This window comes from Rhamphochromis longiceps, linkage group LG7, assembly GCF_057381845.1.
Source record: "Rhamphochromis longiceps isolate RC_006_pf linkage group LG7, R_longiceps_female_GT1.1, whole genome shotgun sequence".
NCBI classification, from domain to species: domain Eukaryota; kingdom Metazoa; phylum Chordata; class Actinopteri; order Cichliformes; family Cichlidae; genus Rhamphochromis; species Rhamphochromis longiceps.
This window is the reverse complement of record NC_140563.1, coordinates 47799792-47821864: the sequence shown is the minus strand read 5'-3', so window position 1 is coordinate 47821864 and position 22073 is coordinate 47799792. Positions and strand designations below refer to the sequence as shown.

The 22073-nt window shown below is 40.2% G+C and overlaps 1 protein-coding gene across 1 annotated transcript in view; it reads right to left on the bottom strand.

Moving 5' to 3' along the window:
- The window catches only part of pappaa (pregnancy-associated plasma protein A, pappalysin 1a), a 104399-nt gene extending 82854 nt beyond the window's left edge, over positions 1–21545 (bottom strand). The window contains exons 1-6 of the mRNA XM_085413993.1: positions 20420–21545; positions 13106–14210; positions 4421–4566; positions 3809–4102; positions 3274–3466; positions 2914–3035 (exon numbers count right to left, since the gene is read on the bottom strand). Coding sequence (XP_085270119.1) covers positions 2914–3035; positions 3274–3466; positions 3809–4102; positions 4421–4566; positions 13106–14210; positions 20420–20810 — 2251 coding nt within the window. The 5' untranslated portion in view covers positions 20811–21545. The remainder of the gene's footprint in view (positions 1–2913; positions 3036–3273; positions 3467–3808; positions 4103–4420; positions 4567–13105; positions 14211–20419) is intronic.
- Between the last annotated feature and the right edge of the window lie 528 nt (positions 21546–22073).

The following is a 22073-nucleotide window of genomic DNA, read 5'->3' as shown; positions in this document are numbered from 1 at the left end:
TTTGTTACTCACTGGTTATTTTCATTTTTTCAGCTCATTCTGTGTAAACCCTAGAAATGGCTGTGCAGGAAAATCCAAGTAGATCAGCAGTTTCTAAATTTCCTTTTTTTTTTAATGAAGGATTATATAATTTATGCATAGTTATTTCATGAATATGTGCATTCCTGTCATTTTGTAGGTTAGGAGTTAAGCTCATATTTAAATAACTCTGCTTAAATAAACGTTTGTTGTAAAATGTAAATCCTAGTAATTCTATATATTTGATCACATCAATAACATTTTTGTGAAATTAAATTTAAAATTGAATTTGAAAAAATTCAGTATTAAACAGTGCTTATAGTGCTTCATATGAGAGATAAATAAACATATATTCAATTTAAACTAAAATAAAGCACAGTAGAGACAAGTATAGATCCAAAGAAAACCTGTCCAAAACAATCAAAACCTTGCCAGCCTCTTAAATTGTAAGGCCTAATAATGACTGGATAATAGATCTCGGTCACAGAAGCTGCAGGGTTGCCCGTCCCTGTTATGGATTCTGGGCTGGTTCTGCACAACCTTATTAGTAATTATGGTTTTTCCCAGTTGCTAAGATCCTTTTTTCTGAAACCGTCCCCTCTTTTCTGAAAACTGTAAACACAAAACCCAATTTTCAAACAACATTAACAAAACCTCTGACTCTACTGGCAAAAACCAAACAATCACATCAAAACAATTTTATCTGTGCCCAAAACCGCACAAAGTTTTCAGATGACAGAAAAGTCAAAAAAATAATAACACTACAGAGCATTCCTGAAACACTACAGCAAAAACAAAAAGATGAGACATTTTTTGTGAGTAAATTATAGGCATGTAAATCTCATACTATACGTTTCAGGCTGTCCATTGTATGTACACAAACATGGTCATTCCCAATTGCCAAGTTTTCATCTGACATTGTTGTTCTCGATCTCCCATTTCCTCCTTTGCGCCTCACATTGTTTCGATTTATTGTTGGTATCAACCGTCAGCTCATTCTTGCTGGCTGCGCACTCTGTGCTGGCATTTGTTGGTTAACATCAGCAACAAGCCATTGTGTTTAAGAAGTGACATCTGTTTTGCAGTTGTGTTTAACATCTGCCTCCTGTAGTTAGGATTATACATCACAAGTGAATAACTGTTCGAAATGTGTTTTAGTGAGTGTGAATATGTTTAGAGATTTGCAATGAGAGCGAATGAGATCCTGCAAATTGCGCTTAACTAAGCGAAAACTAATTAAGCCAAACAGTCCAAATTGGTAAATGGACTGTGCTCACATAGCGCTTTTCTACTTTGAGCATTTAAAGCACTTTCTTACAAGAAGGCTCATTCACCTATCCACACACACACACTTTTTTCTGTGCCCAACCAGTTTTAACCAAATGTTCACACACTCACACTTTGATGCATTGCAGGCAACTCGAGGTTCAGTATCTTGCCCAAGAGTGCTTTGACAACCAGACTAAAGGGGCCATGTTTTTATTTTATTCTGTTTTGTGTAGACAAGTTGGCAAAATATAACTTTCTAAGATAAAGTCAATAACACTACAAAACATTATTATTACTATTATTATTACTATAGTTATTTTTAGGGGTGCTATGATGAAATTTAGAGATGCCTGAGCACCCATGAAAAGGTTTAAACGCCCTTGTGAGTGAGTCATTGCAACATCTTGATTTCTTTTCTTTTTCAGCCGTTCTGTAGTACATTTGCTGGAGCGCTCTTGCTCTTTGTTCTGTTGCATGACCCTGTTCCAGCCAAGCTTTGGCAATAAGACAGATGGCCTGACTCTAGAATACTTCATGGTCATGGTCAACTCAATAATTACAAGGCCCCCAAGTCCTTTGGCTGGACAAATCATCTCCCTTACACCGCCATGCTTCACAGCTGGTGTAAGGTGTTTGTTCTGATATTCTATGTTTGTTTTTTATTAAACTTGTTGCTCTGCTTTATGGCCAAATGCCTCCACTTTGGTCTCATCTGCCCAATGGACATTGTGCCTAAGAGTCTAATTGTGCTGTTGTGAGTTTTACATTTAAGATGCTAACTGAGGTCTGTGGATGTACCTCTTGGGTTTTATTGCAGTTTCTCTAATCATTACACTGTCTTCAACAAGCAGTTGATAAGGTGCACCTGACAAAGTGGTCGCTGAGTGTTTATATTATTTCAAATGTTTATTGCACTTTTAGCTGCACTTAGTTACATGCATGCATAATATCCAAAGTATGTTTGATGCTGCCACTGCCAGGACAACAGTGAGATCAGAGGTACACAGATGGGACAGCAACTATTTTTAAATCTTAAATACTTCATCTCTACTGCCTTATTTATGTCCCAGTCCAATTCCTCTTCTTTCAATTCAGCACCAGGGCAAGACTAGAAAAGGGAAAGACAAGGCTCCTCTCAGTAGAGCGTTAGGGCTAACATGTGATCTTTGACCTTGGTTTTGGGCCTGAACCTGCATATGGGAATTGTGGTACCATACAGCACCATCCATTGGGAAACGACCTCCTTGATCCTTCCATGTTGTCCCACGGCCCAAGTGTTATGAATCCAGTGAGTCATTTGCATAGTTTAGGGTTGAGTCAGTCACCAAAGGTTTCTGCATGTTGGGGTACTGACTCACACAAATTAAACAAACAAACAAGCAACAAAAAGTTACCTCAAATTGTGTTATGGTACTGTAAACTGTGGATGTGGTGTGGTTTTTATATGAAAAATTGCTTTTAGAAGAAAGAGGTCAAAAAATCAAGAAAGTGACAGATGTCTGAATGACATCAAAGATGTGTTTCTTTGATGTAACAAAGATGTGTTACACTTCCACAGCAAAAGCCAGACTATACTGGGAAAATTCAGTGTCAAAAAGAAGTCAAGTATAAAGTACTGTACTGTACCTTCAGCCTCTCGAGGGGACCAGTGACCAGATGGATCACATGGTCGTGGAGAAGACGAGTTTGATGCATACTGTAGTAGGACTCTCCCTTCAGTGCATTTGTCACACACTGATCCCACTTCTCTAGGAAACCAACAGGCAGTACAGCAACCAACTTAGATACATACCAAACACACGTCATTTATACGCAATAAACAAACACAAGAAGTGACAAGACAATTGTAACAATGTTAAGCTTATTAAGCCCTTTAGATTTGGACTCACTTTCAAGTATGTAACTGTGTAAACAAGATATTTAGTATTAAATTCCCATCACAATACATGGATGTATCAGAACTATAACATATCTAGTTCATCTCACCTGTCATAAAACTGTCCGGAAATTGGTGGAAACCATTCCAGGGTGATGGAATTATGATGCTGCTCAACCACCTGAGGAGCCATTGGCACCAGAGGAGGTTTGGAAGCAGGCTGCCAGGTCTGATAGATGAGGTCCAGGTAGCAGTGCATCCTAGCCACCTGGTTCATTGTGAAAGAGTCTGTACAAGCATCATCTGCAGAAAAAAGAGGTAGTTAATCAGTGTGAGGATACAATTTGAGATTGATCATCGTGCAGGTCCATTTTCTATGAAGAGAACAAGCTACTTTAACAAGCTACAAGATAATTTATGAGCATTTTCCCTTTAAATAACTTTTTAAAATTCTTTAGCACATTATGAGTGCCATGAAAGATTCGCTAATGCTGAGATTCCCTAATACTTTTTACACACACTATGCACACAGACTCAAAAAGTTCTCTGGGACAATTTCTATACATTAGCTGTGACACACAAAAAGGGTAACTATAAAGTTTTCCTCTGGTAAGTAGCTCAACACATGCAGAGGCCCAGTCTCACCTGCATAACTCATGTAATTGTTAAACGGTGTATGCGTGAAATGACGGATGCCACAAGTATCATTGCCTGGTTCAGGATCGCTGCAGCCTTTGTATTTGGAAGTGGGTTTGGTGTCTGCACACAAGTCCCCAGTCTCCATTGAGGGCTCAGTCTCCAAGCACGCATCATTGCATGATTCAGTCTCGGACACACCTCGAAACACGTGGTAAAGGCCGAGGCTATGACCAATCTCATGGACCATTGTGTCAGTGTGACCAAATGTGCCGTAGAAGGAAGGATTCAGCACAATTCCACCTGGAAAAACACAGTGAAAGAAGTCACTCGCACTCAATCACACACCACACAAATGCCTTTTCCTAATGTAGTGTAAAGTAATTGTGGCACAGGGGTATGATTCAGACAATACATTATTCATGGGCCTCCTCAGCTTCATTATCACCTTCTTCCCTGTTAGAGCTGTGATGAAGACAGAAACTGCTTGGGGCTTGAACTGTAATTACTCCAAATCAACAATCTGGGCTGCCAAAGAAGTTGAAGGTGATGTGTGCCTGTACTTATGTAACTGCATGTGAGTTTGCATGCATGCATTTATTTATGCGCTTTGTCTTTTACCCAAGTGTGTGAGGGCTTCTTTGTCCCAGGGCCATGTGGCAACCCCTGCCAGATCTTCATCAGAAGAATTGGCAAAGAAAACATTCAGGTGAGTTGAGCCATCCAACTGCAAAATCTCTTTGATCTCTTTCATATCCAAATAGGCTCTGTGGAAAAAAACCCCAAAACAACACAAACACAGTATTTCACATTAAGTTAATGGCTTAACAATTAAGACAGTCATTTCCAGATTTCACCAAGTCCAAAAAAAAAGAAAAGAAAAGAAAAAACACTGTTCCTAGCCAAAAGAGCTTATGCAGTGTCATCATTCACGAAACCAGAACTCAGATTTAGGTCCCTAATGAACTAAAATATTTATTTAATGTGCTGGCAGTTGCAAGGACCTTGAAACCAAAAGAATGAAGTTCCAAGAAGAATAAATGATCTTGTTGAAGCCAGCTAGTGTTTTAAACCATGTGTACAAATTAATAAGGACGTAATAAAATGCATCTTCTTCAGCTGGTTAGGGGTGAAGAATGTTTTCCTTCCTCCATCCAAAATGAATGTTGACTACAAACTATCTGGCACTGCCAACAAGTACTTACATAACAATAAAATTATGTTTTACTTTCTTTCACCAGCGACTGTACACCAGGAGAGGGTTGTGATGTTTTTAAATATAATTATATTATTATAATCACTGTAAATCAAGTTGCCATCAGTCTGATTTACACTGAACTAATTTCAGGCTTTAAGGCTCATTTACATTTTTGTGGTGGAAGGGAGAGTACAGACCATGTTGTTGACGTTATCATTTAGAAAGTACAATAAACCGTATAATAATCCCAAATGTGCAATTATTGACAGAGTTTGACTGGAACTACAGTGCATGCTAAGAGTCACTATGATGTTTTTCTTTTTGTGTGCATGACAGTGTTTTATGTTGAAGGACGAATCAAGTAATAGCCAGTTCTGAAATGGTTCTGGCACCTTATAATTTCAACATACAAGCCACATATACTTTACTGCTGAAAGTCAAATTAGACACTTGATATTGTTTCAGTTCTTTGAGGTTTGTGGACATTTGTTTACTCACAGCTCTACTAAGATCCCGCCACAACATTTCTGTTGGGTTGAAGTCTAGACTTTGACTGGGTCTTTGAAACAGCTTCTTGAGATCATTGTCCCATAATTTCCGAATTCAGCCAAACTTGATCCTTTAGACACATGACCTTAAAAGGGTCTGACTGAGTTAATGGCTGCAAGGTCCCGTGACTGCAAAACAAGCCTAAATTATTACCCCTCCACCACCGTGCTTGACAATTGGTGCGAGTTGTTTGTGCTGATGTGTTCTGTTTATTTTTTGTGGCACTTTGCCTAATGGCCAAAACATTTCCACTTTGGGTTCATCTGTCTTGTGGGTTGATGAAACTTGGCAAACTTAAGCTGTGCTATCTCATTCCTTTTGTAGAGAAGAGGTTTTCCTGTGTCGACCCTTCCAACCAAGCCATACTTGTTAAGCCTTTCTATCAGGAAGGTTTTACCATGTTAACTGAGGCCTGTAGAGTCTGAGATGTAGCTCTTGTTTTCTTTTTTTTGTATTTTGGCTTGTTTGTGGGACTTCTTGACTCTTCCTGAGATGTGATAGCCCAGGCCACCAGACCTCCAAAACTCCTGTTTTTATTATTTGATTAGTAGCAATTGGCTTCTACCCTTTTAGTTCTCACAGAATCTTGTGGGTGTGCTTGGTTTTTCAAAAAACTACTGGGTCCTGGGAAAACTTTTTTCCTTTTTTCCCCACATGATTGCACTCCAAAGTTGTAAATATATATGTATATTGTGATAAATATTTTAAATATGAAAGCCTTTTTCTTTGAATGTCTATAAATACCAACATTTTTATACAATGCATGAGAAAATTTTACTCTACCCTTTTGTATTAAGAAAAAATATTATAATTTATATGATGGATTCTTAGCATGCTCATAGAATGAAATAATGTCCTACAACAAGATGTTCTATTCACTGCATCATGAGTTTTCTACCGAGAATCTGAGACCAGTCTGACTTTATGTCAGCCTGACATTTGAATTAATTGTTTAGGTATTCCGATGTCTCCCTTCTCAAGGCATAATCTTCTGTCTCAGGCTCTGTGAGCATTAACGGCAGTACAAATGAGTGCAATCACTCAACACAATGAGATATCTTTCCAGCAGTGAAACTGTCATTCATTTTATGAACACGTCAAGCACAGTTTTCTCTATGAGCCTGGCTGGTGGTCCTGGCAAACAGCATCAACAAGCTCAGTCATCTCTTGGAAGAGTCAGTAATTTGTTGCATATGCTGAAATGATAGTTTATTCTTTCCCTTTGGCTTAGGGAGACTTTTGAAATAGATATTCAGTGGATGTATAAACAAGAGTTTATCAGAAACAAAACAAGACCCAAGTCATACTATGGCAAATTAGGTCTGTAGATGTTTTGACCCATTTTGTGTGACCCTTTTGCCTGCCTTTTATTTTGTGCTCACATTTTGCATGTCCTCATAAGATTAAGTGAACTGAGGCTAAACCTGACTCTCCTCCAGTAAATAAAAATAAATTGATTTCATTCACTGTTCTTCTTCTGTGGTCACTTGTAGAGGGCAAAAGGCAAAATGCACCCTGGAGACCCGGCTGCCAGTCAATCACATGATTAGCTCAGGAAGACATATCCACACCTACAACCACTTTAAACTTTGGATTGTGGGAGGACAGCCACATAGGCAAACTCCTCAGAGAAAGGAGAAACAAAACAGGAGGTCCAAATTTAAATGCTATTCACTTTGCTTTAATTCAGTGTCATTTTAATCATAGACTTCCCTGAGCACGTTGGATTTTATTAACTTAGTACATGAAAAGTGTAAATTGTTTTTAAAATTTGTTGAATCGATTCCAGCACCAACTTTTCGTGCATGCAAATCAATTTGTAAAAGTTTTTTTTTTCACTACATTTCATATTACATTTGTCCCACTTAAGGGAACTGAGGTAAATATATAGATAAAAGGAAAATCTTCAAAGACTCATACCTTTGTGAAGTGTAATCCTGGACTGAGCTATTTATATTTACTCTCCCACTCAATACATGAAATGGGTGAGTATGTTTTGAATTGCTATGAAGTAAGGTGGTGCATAGTTCCACTGAATGCATGCACCTGATTTGATTACTTTACTATGCCAGCTGAAGTAAGTCACCAGAGGTTATCACAAACAAGTGTCACAAACTACAGCTGTTTAATTAAGTGAACGATCCTGTAATCATTTAAAAGTGGAGATGTCAGATTTGATATCTTCATGTTTCAGATGAATTACAGTGTTTTGTTTGGTTGCACCAATAGGCGTAGCTGCATGGGCATTTTAGCATTAGAAAAAATATGTCTTTGCATGCTGTTTTTCCTATTTATGGTATCAGGTACTTTAAATTGTAATTCAGAATCAGAATCAGAATACTTTATTGATCCCTGGGGGAAATTATTTAATTGTCGTGTGTTGCATCTGTGTGTGTGTTTTGAAACAGGGTCTTTTTCCTATCTTCTAGAGATCTTCTGAGTTAGACATCTTATGCAACTCGGTGCATTTTAGCATGTAGACATGGTCAAGACGACCTGCTGAAGTTCAGTCAGAATGGGGAAGAGAGGTGATTTACAAGACTTTTGGATGCCAGATGAGCTGGTCTGAGTATTTCACAAGCTGCTGATCTACTGGGATTTTCCCATACAACCATCTGTAGTTTTCACAGAAAATGATCGGAAAAAGAGAAAATATCTTCAGTGAAAATGCCTTGTTGAGTCAAGGGGTCAGGGGAAAATGGCCAGGCTGCTTGAAACCAACAGAAAGAAAACAATAACTCAAATCGTCACTGGATTGAACTACTGGATGTAGAAGACCGTTTCTGAGAGCACAGCACATGGAACTTTGAAGTAGATGAGCTACAGCAGCAGAAGACCACACTTGTTAGCTAAGAACAGGAAAGTGAAGCTACAACTAACACTGGCTAACTAACACTGACAATAGAAGATTTGTAAAATATTTCTGTCACCAGATCTCAATCCAATAGAAAACTTTTGACCTGTGATGGAACGTCTGTATAAAATATTTAAATGTATGCCTCATAGCATATGTTCTTGTAGCCTAAAAACAGTATTTTAAAAGTCAGTAACACTGTTGTTTGGCAGTGTTTTGGAAGAATTTTGACCAGTGAGATAATTTATTTTTCCCCACAGGAGTAACCCTACTAAAGTTACCACCAATGCACATTTTATATGCAGCTACACAAAGTGCCTCATAAAATCAAGTTTTGCTGGACAAATCTGCTTCTACCTGAAGTCGCAAGTCAAATAAGGGCTGCTTAGTGAAGATTCAGTGCTCCCCTAAAACAGACGTTTTCAATAAAAGGTTTAGTGTACTACATGCTTTCGTCAAGCCTATGCAAGAGCAACAGAGGGCATTCGCAGGGGCCAGGTCTAAGGAGATAGACAGAGAGAGAGAAAACAGATCATATAAGGTCCCTCTTTCTAATAATTTCAGGAATTTCATTATTTCCTCAGAAAATATTTGTCCAGAGTTTTTGGACATGCATGTTGGGAGAAAGGGGTCACGCGGTTTTTGATGCTGAAATGAATGAGTCAGCATCAGCAATGAATAAGGGGAGAAATTCTCTATTTAATTTACTAATCACAATTTCATTTTTTTAACAGCCTTGGCCCTTAACACTTTAGTGTGCAAGAGAGAATCAAAGCGAGACTCAGTTTTACTGTAGTCAGCTGACAAAAGCTGAACATACAAAAAGCTTTTGTATGTCTGTATGTGCATGTTTCTGATTTCACACAGTGTTGACTATGTTGTCGTGGATGTTTTACATTTTCGTTTGCTGCCGTTACAGGAACTCAGTCCCCAATGACACTATCATAGGGATGTAACCAGAACTGCTCTGAGAATTGAACTATCTATCTTACTCAAACCTCCCTGCAAATTACCCTTTACCTCACTTTACACCAACCGCCCAATGTTCTCTCTCATAGACCCCTCAACTATTTCCCCATCCACTAACCCATGTTTCCCACTCTTGCCTCTTATCATGTTTTTTCAGCTTAGATGAGCCACTTGGGAGAGACAGGATTTTCCATGCATTTAACCACACTACTTTTGTCCTGGGAAAACAAGTTTCAAAGACTTACAAAGAGAGAGAAGGAGAGAAAAAAAAACGAGGGAGGGAAAGTGCAAAAGGTAAGGCGAGTGAAGAAAATTGATCCTAACTATAATGAAGCGTCACTGCAGGGCATCTCTGCTGGGGAAATTCAGGGGTCCATGAGGCAGCTCAAACTGTCGTGTTAATGCTTTTATATCTGATACATATTAAATGGGGGATTATGACTTCATCCATTTACATCCATATATAATTCATATAAAGCCATAAATTCGCCTCGTATACATGTGTCTAGGGCAGCTAAGTGTGAAAGCTGGGGCACGCTGGCATGGCAATGACAGTCTCATAGCCAAGAACACTTTTGAAATTAGAGGGGGCCCTCAGCTCCCCTGTCATCAAGTCGGTCAACACCACAGCCCCATCATTCATCTCTGTCTTTATTACTATACTTAGGCTCTCTTCTTTAACCTTCCAGCTTAGTCCTCGGAATATTTCTCCCTTCAAGGAAGACACATGCATAAGAAATGTTGCTGAGTTTTGTTTTTTTTAAATCATTGTTTAGAGACATATGAAACAGATGATTGGATAGCCCCGGGCCTTTCTACCTCTCCAAGTTCTTATCTGAAGTAAAAGCCCTTAATGGAGTGCTGAGTGTAACTCTCTCACTTTCTGGCAGAAATGTGTGAAACGCTTCATCAGAACCTTACTTGACTTCGGAACCACAGTCACCTTGCCAATGCAATATCAGCTGAATTCCCCCATGTGTCATATTTTCAAAGGACCACCAACAGAATCTGGCTATATATTATCCCGTCAAAGCCAGATGCGACCCTGCATTCCTACGATAGCCCACGTAAAGCCACCCACCTCCCACAATCCCTTCAGTCCTCTAGTTATGCAGAAAATCTACTTTTTCACTTCTCCCAGCCCCCACAAGAGTGCAGGTGAAACTTTGACAACCGGTGGGCAATGGCTTTAAAGGGGAAGTGAAAAGTCCTGGTATTTACACCCAAGCACTCCATTATGTTTTATGGGACAGGGGCTTAAGGTTTAGACGACCAACTGTAAAACTCTATGTAAGAGCCCTGCACCAAGCTGGAATACAGCGTGGAGAAGGAGTGAAAGACATGAGACACTCCATCCATTAACCTGCCACAGGGAGAGGTATTGACTCAGGAGGGAGGGGGCAGGGATGGCAAGAGGCTGAGGGAAAACAGATGACCTGTTCGCTCCTGACAATGCCAAGCCAGAACTTCATTTTCTAAAAGGCTAAAATGGTTGATTGTGAGGTGTTTCCAAAAGATTTCTTTCATCAGTTGCTCTCAAAAATGTCATGTATTAAGTTCCTGTGTACCCTGTGATTTTGTACCTGTAATTATATCAATCTCTAATTGGGAATAAAACAAGCACGTATGTCTACATATGTCAGCTTGTCCAACAATAGATACTCATTCTACCATTCAGAAAGTGGATTCTCATTGCATGCATTACAGACACACTGTCAGATATATCAGGCTCCAGACACGAGAATGTTTAGCCTTAAAATGAATGCTGTCAGATAACATCAAATACCACCAAAACCAGAAGAAGTGTCAAAACCGAGGTCTGTGAAAACAATGCAAAACATTCTCTTCAGCCAAATGTGGAGCGGGGAGGGGGAAATATTATTAGTGGTATTTTCAGGAGAGAAACTGATGCAGCACCACTGAGCTGCATGTGTCCTGTGTTAGCCAGATTTTTTTTTTTTTTAAAACACTACATGTAAGTGGTAACAGGCCCAAATGCTGCAAAAATAAATGCAGGACCTCACAACCATTGTTCTCCTGCATACGCAGTACATTGTTCATCCAGAATTCCATAATTAGGGAGGAATGTCAAATTGTTTGTACTCTCTGCAAGTCTCTCTCCAGACATACCATAATCAAAACAAAATAAGCAACCACTTGGGGAGATTATATCTATGTTTTAGGCAAAAATCTTTCTTTCTGTGCATTTTATTTTCACTTTTGCTGCGATCCTTCCTTTCACAAGCCCATCTTTCAAATTGCAACAGCACGCATTTTGCCAATACTTGATGTCTAAATGAAGTAGTTAGAAACCCATTAATCAAGTGGTGGCTAATGATGACTAAGTTGGAAGGGATGTGGTGGGAACTGAGATATGGAAGCAATGGCAAACCCACCTGCATTACCCTCTGATGTTGTTAATTAGATGTCATTATTTAGCTATTTAGCAGTCATTTTAAACAACGGGACAGTGCCAGATAGACAGCGCTTCCAGCTTAGCTGTGATTGAAAACAGCCTCGTCTCCTTGATTCATACTAACAGAAAGACCCAAACAATCCCACACACTAGGTCTACCTGCTTATGTCCCTTTCACTTGTCCTCACATGACAGTGGCAAGAAATACTGACCAAGCCTTGCCGTTTCTCTCTCTTTTCCTAGCATACCATAAAGACCCCCTGCACTGTCCGCAAAAATGTCTCACTCCACTGTGTTGAGTTTCAGTGTACCAAGAAACAAACAATCCTGCTATTGGAGGTCTGGCGCAAACCTTAATACAGCAAAATTCCAGAGATTTATTCTCCTTGCCAGCTTTTACTCATCATCTACAAACCACAATGAAGTTACCACAAAAACAAAAAAAAATTGAATGCATTTATGAGCAACCCCTGTCTTCTCCTGAAGTTATGAAATCACATAATATTCTTCTTCCTATACAGCGCTGCAAAATGCCTCGGGAATTTTGTTACAGAGGCTATTACATGCAAGTGAAATTACGTTCTTTACATTTCTTTTATGGATAATTCTTTACGAGAAGATGTTTAGGCACTCATACCTGTCTCATTGGGACTCACAAGAGTGGTATTTCATTGAAGTGAATTCCTTTGCTATACGGAAAGAAAATATACTGGACCCTCCTTTTGACTCCTAATTGCCCTCAGGCTGTGTTTAGAATGTCACTCTTTCCAAACTCTCCTTCTATAATCAAGCCAGTTCAATGAAGACCTCTGGGTATAGGAGACAGAGTAGAAAAAGGTGGGGAGAGTTGGTGAAAACTGGATACAAGAATGAGTGGTCTGGCCTGCACGTTTGCTACCAGGAAAGTCATCCAGTTGCGTTTGTTTTACCCTGCTTAAGTGTGGAACACTGATTGAACCAGTCCAAGGCTAGATTGGACTTGCTGCCCCCTGAGGATTTCCTGGGCCACACAGGCTGGGAGTTGAGTTACACTCAGCCTTAGCCCAAATGGTCAGGAAACAGTAGGAGTAGACATAAAGAAAAGCTTTCTACAGGGACACATGTATGGAAAGATTGGCTGTTTGATTTACTCTTGGCATTCGAGGCAATAGTGCAGAGTTGGTTTACCAAAATTACTCAACTATGTCAGAGTAAAAAAAGAAAAAAAAAAGAACTATAAAATCAGTAAATGCTTTTTGGAGGATTACAGTAAAATATGTTTATTTAAAAAATACCAAAGAAAACACTGTATCATACGAAATGTCAAGAAAGTATTCTTACTTGTGTGGAGAGGAACGGTTGAAGCATGTCTTGGTCACGTCTGTCACATTGGGGTTGCAGCAGTCGCCAAGATCATAGAAGAAGTTTTCCCAGTTACACTCAGGGTCACATATACCATTACCCTGCTTGTGTTCAGGGCAGCTGTTTCGATATCTAGATATGCAGTCGCCTGCATCAAATCCTGTTAGCGGATGGTTGCATTCTAGGTCACACTGATCATCGCCAATTTTGCTGATGTCACAGTTAGCTAAGATCAGGCGGTTGCGTAGAGAAGAGTTGGTCACGTTGTGAATGCTAAGCTCCCAGGTTATGTTATAGGGGCTGAAGGCGTCATTAAGCTGCTGATGCTGCAGAATGATCTGGTGGTCTGACACAGTTGGCCTTGTCCTTGCATCATCCCAAATATTTACAACACGATATCGAACTTTCTTTGGTCGGCGGAAGGTCCAAAGTTGGTTGTAGTTTCGAATGACCTCAACGTTGTCACAGACAGTTTGACCACAAGTTGGAGGTTCCAAGCTTGTGTCCAGGAATCCCTCAGCATTTCCATTTCCACCACCATTCACAAACCCTGACCTCGCACCTCCTCTGTGCTCAGGCTGAGGAAAACTACCATCTTTTACAGTCAGCCACTTACGACCTGGGTGCTCAAATGTTTCACGAATTATCAGCTTAGGTAGATCTTGGGGGTCCTCTTGGCCTTGCATATCCCTGATGATATGCCTCTGCCCTCGGGCCTCCCTCCATAGACTCACCCTTTCCACTGCCCCCCTGTAATTATGATTGAGTGCATTGCCCCCGATCATCAGCACTTTGCACTTTTGGGTCAAATGGCTGAAGACATCGCCGGATTGCTCTCGACTAACGGCGACCTGGGCTCCATTGACGAAGAGCTTCATGTACACGCCATCATAGGTGATTGCAATATGTGCCCATTGGTTTGGTATATAATGAGCGTTGGAGCGCATTGAGGTCACTTTGTGGGCACGGTCAGTTTTAAGGGAGAAGAAGAAGCGGGGATCGCGGTCGCCGTATTCACTATCCGCCTGGATGCCAAGCAGCCAGCCTCGGTCACTGGAGGCATAAAAGCATTTGTCGTAAAGGCCTGAAAAAAGAATGAAAAATCAGTCAGTATGTTAATACCTTTATTTGCAGGAGTTAAACAAAAAGAAAGTGAACACATTAACTAAAAGTTCATCATCTCCTGAGGAAGCGCTAGGAGCTATGCAGAAGTGGGCTTGTAGAATAACTATAACACAGTACGTCAGTTTCATTACCAGTTTTTCCTGTGATAATATTTCAGCATTACTTTCAATATATTCACTATATTATCAGTACCTTTTGAATATTTTATGCAATATGTGTAAAAGTGTCGTTTATTAAGGGGAAACAGGAAATGTAAGCAAGGTTAGTGAGCAAATATATTAATAGATTTTTTTTTCCAATCTAAGACCTGAATATTGGGTTGAAGTGCTTGTTTAGCTAAGAGAGAACCAATGGAAAGCTCTCACTATAGGCTTTTCATGAACACTGAGCACATTTAAAGTAGTTCATGTAAATGTCTCTTGCCAGTGGGTTAGCCAGAAAAGACTACTTTTCTGCTAAAGTCATGTTTTTGCAGAGGCACCAAAACACCTTTTTCCTGTTTTACTTGGACTGTGTATGCCAGCTTAAGCATTGTAATGTGTTTTCACTTCTTAGGGGATCTCTGAATGCTAACTGTTTGTTTGTTTAGCACTTGTTGAGGTACATGTGTGCAGGCACACAAGTCCACATCTGTGCATACTGCATGTGTTTATTAATGCGTTTCATGACTCTGAGCATATATCCATACAGTCCCAAGTGTGCAAATATTCCAAAACCACGGGGAAACGCCTTATAAGGTCCATTTCAGCCTGTGGAAATCTACCGTATGTGTTCACAGGTGGGGATAGACCTGCACTGCACTCTTGTAATTTCTACAATTGCCAACATCATGCGCTTTTATGTAATTATATCTACCCACAAAGAGACACTCGATCCGTGACCTGAAGACCCAGCTCATATAGATATGAAGTATTCTTTACAGTTGCCGTTACGATGAGTGCTTCAAATTCCTGTAAATGCCCTTCATATTTTTCTCTGCTGCCTTTATTATGGTGTGAAAGCTGATGATCACATCTTGGCCTCAGCTCACTTGTCAACTTGGGTGCCTTTGTTGCCCATCGATTAGGTTACCTGAGCCTCTAATAAGTGGCTGGCTAATGGTAATTGTACAGACCTGCTAACTTTGACCTGTTTCTAATTAGATGCACACTGCAGTGTGCGTTCCTTAACTTGGTATTTTCACGGAATAATGTTCAAGGGGTGAGGGTTGGGTTCAGCGTCAAGGTCAGTCCTTCAGTGGATGACGTTTTCAGGCTTTCCACTACACTGGAAGGAAAAAGCTTCCCATCTGCCAGCTAGAGCACTCAAGGCAAAAAAAAAAAAAAGGTGTGCTAAAATGCTCATAGGGCTCCTAGTGTAAACAGCTGTCATAATTCTGCCATGGTCAATTTATCTAACATGGTATGCTTTTCCAGACCCAATATTGTGACTGCTGGGTCTCGCACAAAAACACTTAGGCACACATATGCACATACTTATAAAGACATGCATATATACATTCTCATGAACAAATACACACACCCATGGCCATATGCACAGACAAAATGAAATAGTGAAGTGCACATTTGTGTTCACATATAAACACACACAAAGAGACTGGCGTGTGCTTCAGTCGACCACTGTTTCTGTCAGCTTCAAATGCAGCCCTCCTTGCACTTGCCATTTGTCTTCTTTTGTGAAAACACACTCAGGAAAAAAGGAAAAGTACAAAAACACACATACCCTCACAAAGAAAAATGTCACAAGGTCTTGATAAAAAGCAGGAAGGAAGGGAACATTAAAGACTGTTTACTTTTGAACTGTTTTTGCTCTAAAAGGTCAAAGAAAGGCACTTTCATGGTCATACCTAAGTGACCACCAGCTATTTCCCCATGCAGACAATGGAAAATCCCAATGACATTTTAAAACAAACAAGGATATCATTCATAAAAATATCATTGCACTTTAAAACACTTACCTTTTGACATAGCTTTCAAGTCTCACTCCAAATTAATTCAGCTAAATAATTTGCAGTCATTTTAATTTGGGGTATTAAACAAACCCTTTTCCAAACTGCCATTCAGCCACAATAAGGCGGTGCATAGCTAATAATGCTTAGGACTGATAAGAAGTTTAAACCTCTAGTTGAGGTAACGATTGCTAAGAATAAGTGTTAGACTCTGAGCTTAACCCTTCTTTAAGCATCAACCTCTTTGTGGGTAACTAGCTGTGATCATACACAGCAATGTGCAAAAGTCTTGTGCCACACCTTATTGTCTAATATGTTGTTAGTTGCTGTGATTTATGGAAATATGTGCAAATATACATAGAGTACTACACTACACTTCAACCTCAATAACCAGCGCAGCCTCTCATAGACAAGCTTTCTTGTCACTTCAATGAGCAGATCTTCAAAGCTCTTCTTTGGATGTTGGCTGCCTCTGTTACTGTTTTCTGTCTCTGTCAGAACGATCCCACACTGCTTTAGTAATGTTGAGGTCCAAGCTCTGTGTAGGCCAATCCATGACTGATAAAGGAATGCGTTACTGCATTGGCAGTAGGACTTCTCTGTGTTCATAACATCCTCACCTTTGACAATATCCAAACACCACTTGCGGAATTGCGAAAAAAAAAAAATCAAATTTGGATTCGTCACTCCATTAAGATCTGTTGCCATTGATTTTCAGTCCAGTCCAGTTCTCCTGTAATTCGGCAAACCTCAGCCTTATTTCCATGTTTTAGTTCCTTGAGAATGGCTTCTTATCTCTCTTTAGCAATCATTGTGTTTTATGTCAAGTTACTATTTACAAAGTGCCTAAAGATGTGATTGGCAGTTCTTTGCTCAGCTGTCTGTTATCTGCAGGCACAATATTGGTTCATATCTCTAGTTAGGTGTCTTTTTATGTATGTATGATACATAGCTTATGGTTAAAATATAAAAAAACAAAAAGACATTCTTATTCAAATGATCAACTCCAAGGACTGGACTGAAAATTAATGCAAAAGCAGCCAATGTCCAAAGAAAAACTGTGAAAGAGCTTCAGAAAGCCTGGAGAACTATTGCTCAAGACGGCTTAAAAGATTCGCAGGAAGGTCTGGCACCTTGGAAGCAAAATATAGGAAAATAAGAGGAAGCTCAAAGGTTTTGCACAGTACTGTATCACACTTAAATTAATAAACCAATAAGATACTTTTTCTAAGTAGCCATGAAAAAAAACCTTAAACAAACTTAGTTTATGAGCATGATATCTATTGTGTATCGTCCTGCAATGAGGAGATACATCTGTTATCAACTTAATTATCTGCCAGCGACTGCACATAATTGTCTCCAGCAGGTTATGAAGACAGCCTGCACTCCTCTTGTGATTTATTTTCCTCTTTCGGGAAAACCCGACATGACCTGGATACAAAGGCTAATCGGGCACAACAAATTTGGATAACATTCGGACGCAGAACTTGATGTTCTGATTGTGTGCTTAGAAAGGTATGTGTGTTTGTGAGTGGTGCTCTGTAACAGTTCAAATACTAAACCTGGGATTAATTCTGACCACATGTAACTGTCAAATGTGACCCAGAGGGGTCTTGTGATTGGTTTTAAGGGGCTGAAAACTATTCAAATGTGTATTTACAAATGTTTTATTTGATCACATAGATACTATGAAACTATAGCTTGAATAGTTCCTTTATCATAAAAAATAGTTAATAAAAAAAAGCCAGTCTACAAATATGGGCTGCAAAAACTGATAAACCTCTTTAAATGCTGATATTTTAATATTTTGCCAAAACAAAAACTCTATAAATATAATAAAAGTAACTTAAAGCTAAGTCAGTCATACTGAGTGCAATAAGGGAAGATAGTTTTCTTTTATCTATTTTTCCTTACTGAAGGCATTTTGGACACAATCCCATTCAGAATAATTTTATGAGGCCAGAGGAAAGAAACTCTTACTCCAACTGGTCAAAGAGTCTCAAGTAACATAATATATTTCACAGTTGAGACTGCGCTCACTCTAACTAGTCAGTTGCACAGAAAAGAGCATCCTGTAAGAACTGTATAAAAAGGGGGGGGGGGGGGGGGGGGTGCAATTGTGGCAGTCAAAAACAAGACAATAAAAAAACAGTTCCTCCAACAACACTGTGCTTAGATCAAAACATGGGGATGGAGCATTTTAGGGGCACAAGGATTTTGAGGTCTCAATTGGTTTTAAAAGATTAGGCTCAGTTGAAATTGTTAGACTGACAAATTTGTTGTCTTTAGGTCCAATCTCTGGCTCACTGATGGAAGGAAATCTTAAAACTGAATACACAAGGTTATACAGGAATAGTAATCTCTAGAAGGCAGTGGTAGGTGGGGGGCTGGGCACAACAACAACAACACCTGTAAAAAATGATGAAATCCCATACCACATCTGCAAGAACTATAACGTTCATTTTTGTCAGAATTGTGTACGAGATGTGTTTATTTAACTCTGTGGTCAATATGGAGGCCGCCCTTTGTGCTATTGCTTTACTGGATTGCATTATATTGCACAGATGTTCCTGTTATCATGTCCATCCTCTATAAAAAATCAGGAGTCACTCAGGTCACAACAGACCCTCTTACCCCCCTCTCCTCTAGATTAAGACTCTTACAAGGAACTGGCTTTCCAGAGCATGTTCCTGCCAACTGGCCAGGGTTAGCTACTGTATGTGAATACAGGCAGGCAGAAGTGAATTTTTTATTATTATTTTATTTTGTGTGTGTGTGTGTGTGTGTGTGTGTGTGTGTGTGTGTGTGTGTGTGTGTGTGTGTGTGTGTGTGTGGTACCAGGGTTTTTGTTTTCTGGGCGTTTCTTTTGGAGGGCGAGGTGTTTGTTTGATTGTTTTTGTTTGTTTTGGGTAGATAGATTAGGACACATGCGGCAACAACGGAGCAAGGAAGCAAGTAAATAAGTAAATGTATTGGTAAAGTTGAGTAAAGTCCCCTAGACGTGTGGACTTGGAGTAAGCTGAGGAGGACTGAGTTCAATTCAGTTCAGTTCAAAGAAAGCCATCTGCACAAGTACTGTGGCAGACAACGAGTTGCTACGCTCCCTATCGGCAAAGAAAAGAAATAAAAGAAAAAAGATATCCGATCCTGTAATGCACAAAAGCTCCGTTGGTCACAACCAACAATGCCGTTTAAACGCCTTTTCAGTGCTTCTTTACGCACGGCTCGAGAACAGGAGAAAAAAAAGCGCACAGATGATACAGTGCTTTCCTCTGACGGCTGGGTCTTACTGAAGTGACTGGACCCCGCTATGCTCTGTCGCTAGATAGAGAGATGCATCATCACTATCTGATTGTGCCTTAAATTAGAAACTCGCCGATGATGACGACCATGATTTCACAGAAGCATCTGCGTTTTGGTGACAGTGCACAACACCATGAAAGCACACCACATAAACATAAGCAAACATAAGCATCACATTTTCGCTCAAGAAGGGGGGAAACCCTGGATCCCTCAGTCCTGTCTCGTAACTCCGGTAGCCAATCCAAAGGTGTCGATTTGGAGGGGCCGGGTGGGGAGGGGGACACAGAAACACACACGCGCGCGCGCGCACAAGCTTGCGGCTTGAGCTGCGAGCTTTGAGCGCCTCCACATACATCGAGTCTCTCCCGTTTTGTGCCTGACGTGACATGCTCCCTCCCAAACTTTTGGCCATTACATCATAGCTTTAAAATAGCCAAGTCGGTTGAGAGATTACATTTTACGCGCAGTGACATCAGCTGACGGTCAACTGATGCAGTAGCCTATATCTGCTGCTACTAATCCCCACTTACATTTCATGACTTACAATTCTTATTACTCACGTACACATTACAAAGTGGTAAAACAGAGGGGGGAACACATTTGCGTTATAAAATTTTACTGCAGCGATCATACCTCTGTAAGGTGGAAATCTTAAATATGATCAAAATCTTCAGTGACCCTATAGTTGCACTACCTAAAATATCCGCTGTACTTTTTAGAGCATTACATCATTGTCTAGTCTGATAGATGAACTCATTTTCAACTCGCTGAAACTGCATGTTGCTTTGTTAAATAGACTGGGATAAAACGCTGAAGGTTTGCATGTTTATCTTCCATTCTTTCTTCAGTTTGAAGTTTAACTAATAAAAGGAGTTGTGCAGATGATAGGATGGAGGATGTGCTATAAAGTAGCCTACCTGCGATCACTGTAGGCGATCGTTGACCTCCCTCCGGTTTGATCCACATCTCCACAGTGAAATTGCCTCTGGGTATCTCCACGCCAGGCTTCAGCCGTAGCTGATCTCCCCTGCCGGTAAAATAGACAGCTTTCCCTCGGTCTGGTGAGTTTCCCTCCGCTTGAGAGGAGCGCCGGCGCTGCCGAAGCACCCGTCGCTCCAAGCCGGGCAAAGAGCGTTTGCCCCGGGGCAGACGTGTGGCACAAGCCCCTGGGATGGTGGCTTTCGCCTCCCTAATGCGCACCAACTCCCTCTTGGATCTCCCCTTTTTCCGGACTATCCCGCACTCTGATCCAAAACACAAGATGAGAATCACCAGGCAAGACACCCAGGGTGATGTCCAAAGTTTCATTTTTCGGGAGAAGAAATAGCAAAAAATTAAAAAAATTAAAAAAAAAAATAAAATATGAGGAAAAAATAATAAAAGAAACAGTGGAATAACTACAAAAAATATGTCCACAATGTTCTTCTCTTTGGGATCCTCTCGAGTTTTTCCTTCTCCCTTTTTACAGCGGTAGAATGTCAAACCGTAGAAACTGTCTAAATAAACCCATAAAGCTATGCTGTTTTTCCCTCTTTATAATGCTAAGCCACGACCCCCTCTCTTAAGCAAAACTACTCTGGAGACATTCAGGGGACACAGGAATATTTCATTCATGTATGTGTTCCACGGTGCCTTTTCAATGGGTCCCATTTAGCCAAAGGGATGACTAATAAGTAATCAATCAAGAGGGGGGTCCGGCCGATGCCCCCGCATCCCCCTTTGGACGGTAGGAGTTACTTGCAGAAATCCACAGTTGTCCGCCAAGCTCTTGTCACACCTTTTTGTTGTTTCCTTCCCTACCCGTAAAAGAGAGTAAGTAATGGCACATAGACTATTAAATTCCAAAGGAAAGTGTCAGCAAACCGACCTCTCATATTTATTACAGAAAACAAGAGGTGAGATGTCATTAAAAAAAAAAAAAAAAAAAAAAAAAAAAGGAAATCCAAAACTTCCCTTTTCCTGTGTGCCTGTATAAAAAGTTGAAATGTACTATAATATCTAGTTAGTCAGAAGAGAGACACGGGGACAGAGAGCTGCACAAGTAACCATCGCGGTCCTCATTGATTGCCTGAAGCAGATACACTTGGGGGAGTCGGAGCTCGTTGTCAGCTTTAGAGGACTTCCAAAGTCTTTTAAAGAACAGGTCATGTTTCAAATGTTCAGGGGCTGTGTGTGCGCGCGTGTGTGTTTGTGTGCTTTTTTCATAGTGGGAAGTCACACAGGTAGGCAACTCTCACTGAGGGTAATTCTCTCTATGGCACATAGTGAAAGGATGATGTTTTCGCTGTTTGGAAGGCGTATATGTATCCCTCTAGTGGTTACAGTTTAAACAATCCAGCACTTCTACGAGTCCACAGCACAGGACCTCAACCAAGCACTCTGAAGTCATAAAAAACGAGTTCAGTCTGTGTCGTTCTCCCTCCACTTCCGAAGCTGAAATAGTCCTCAGTGTAAATATTATTTACATTGCAGGAGTCAAGTCATTTATTTTGTAACAAGCCAAATAATATCTGGAACTGGTAAAGAACAAAAAGTGTCGCTACTCACTGTCATCTGGGAAAGTCCTCAGTT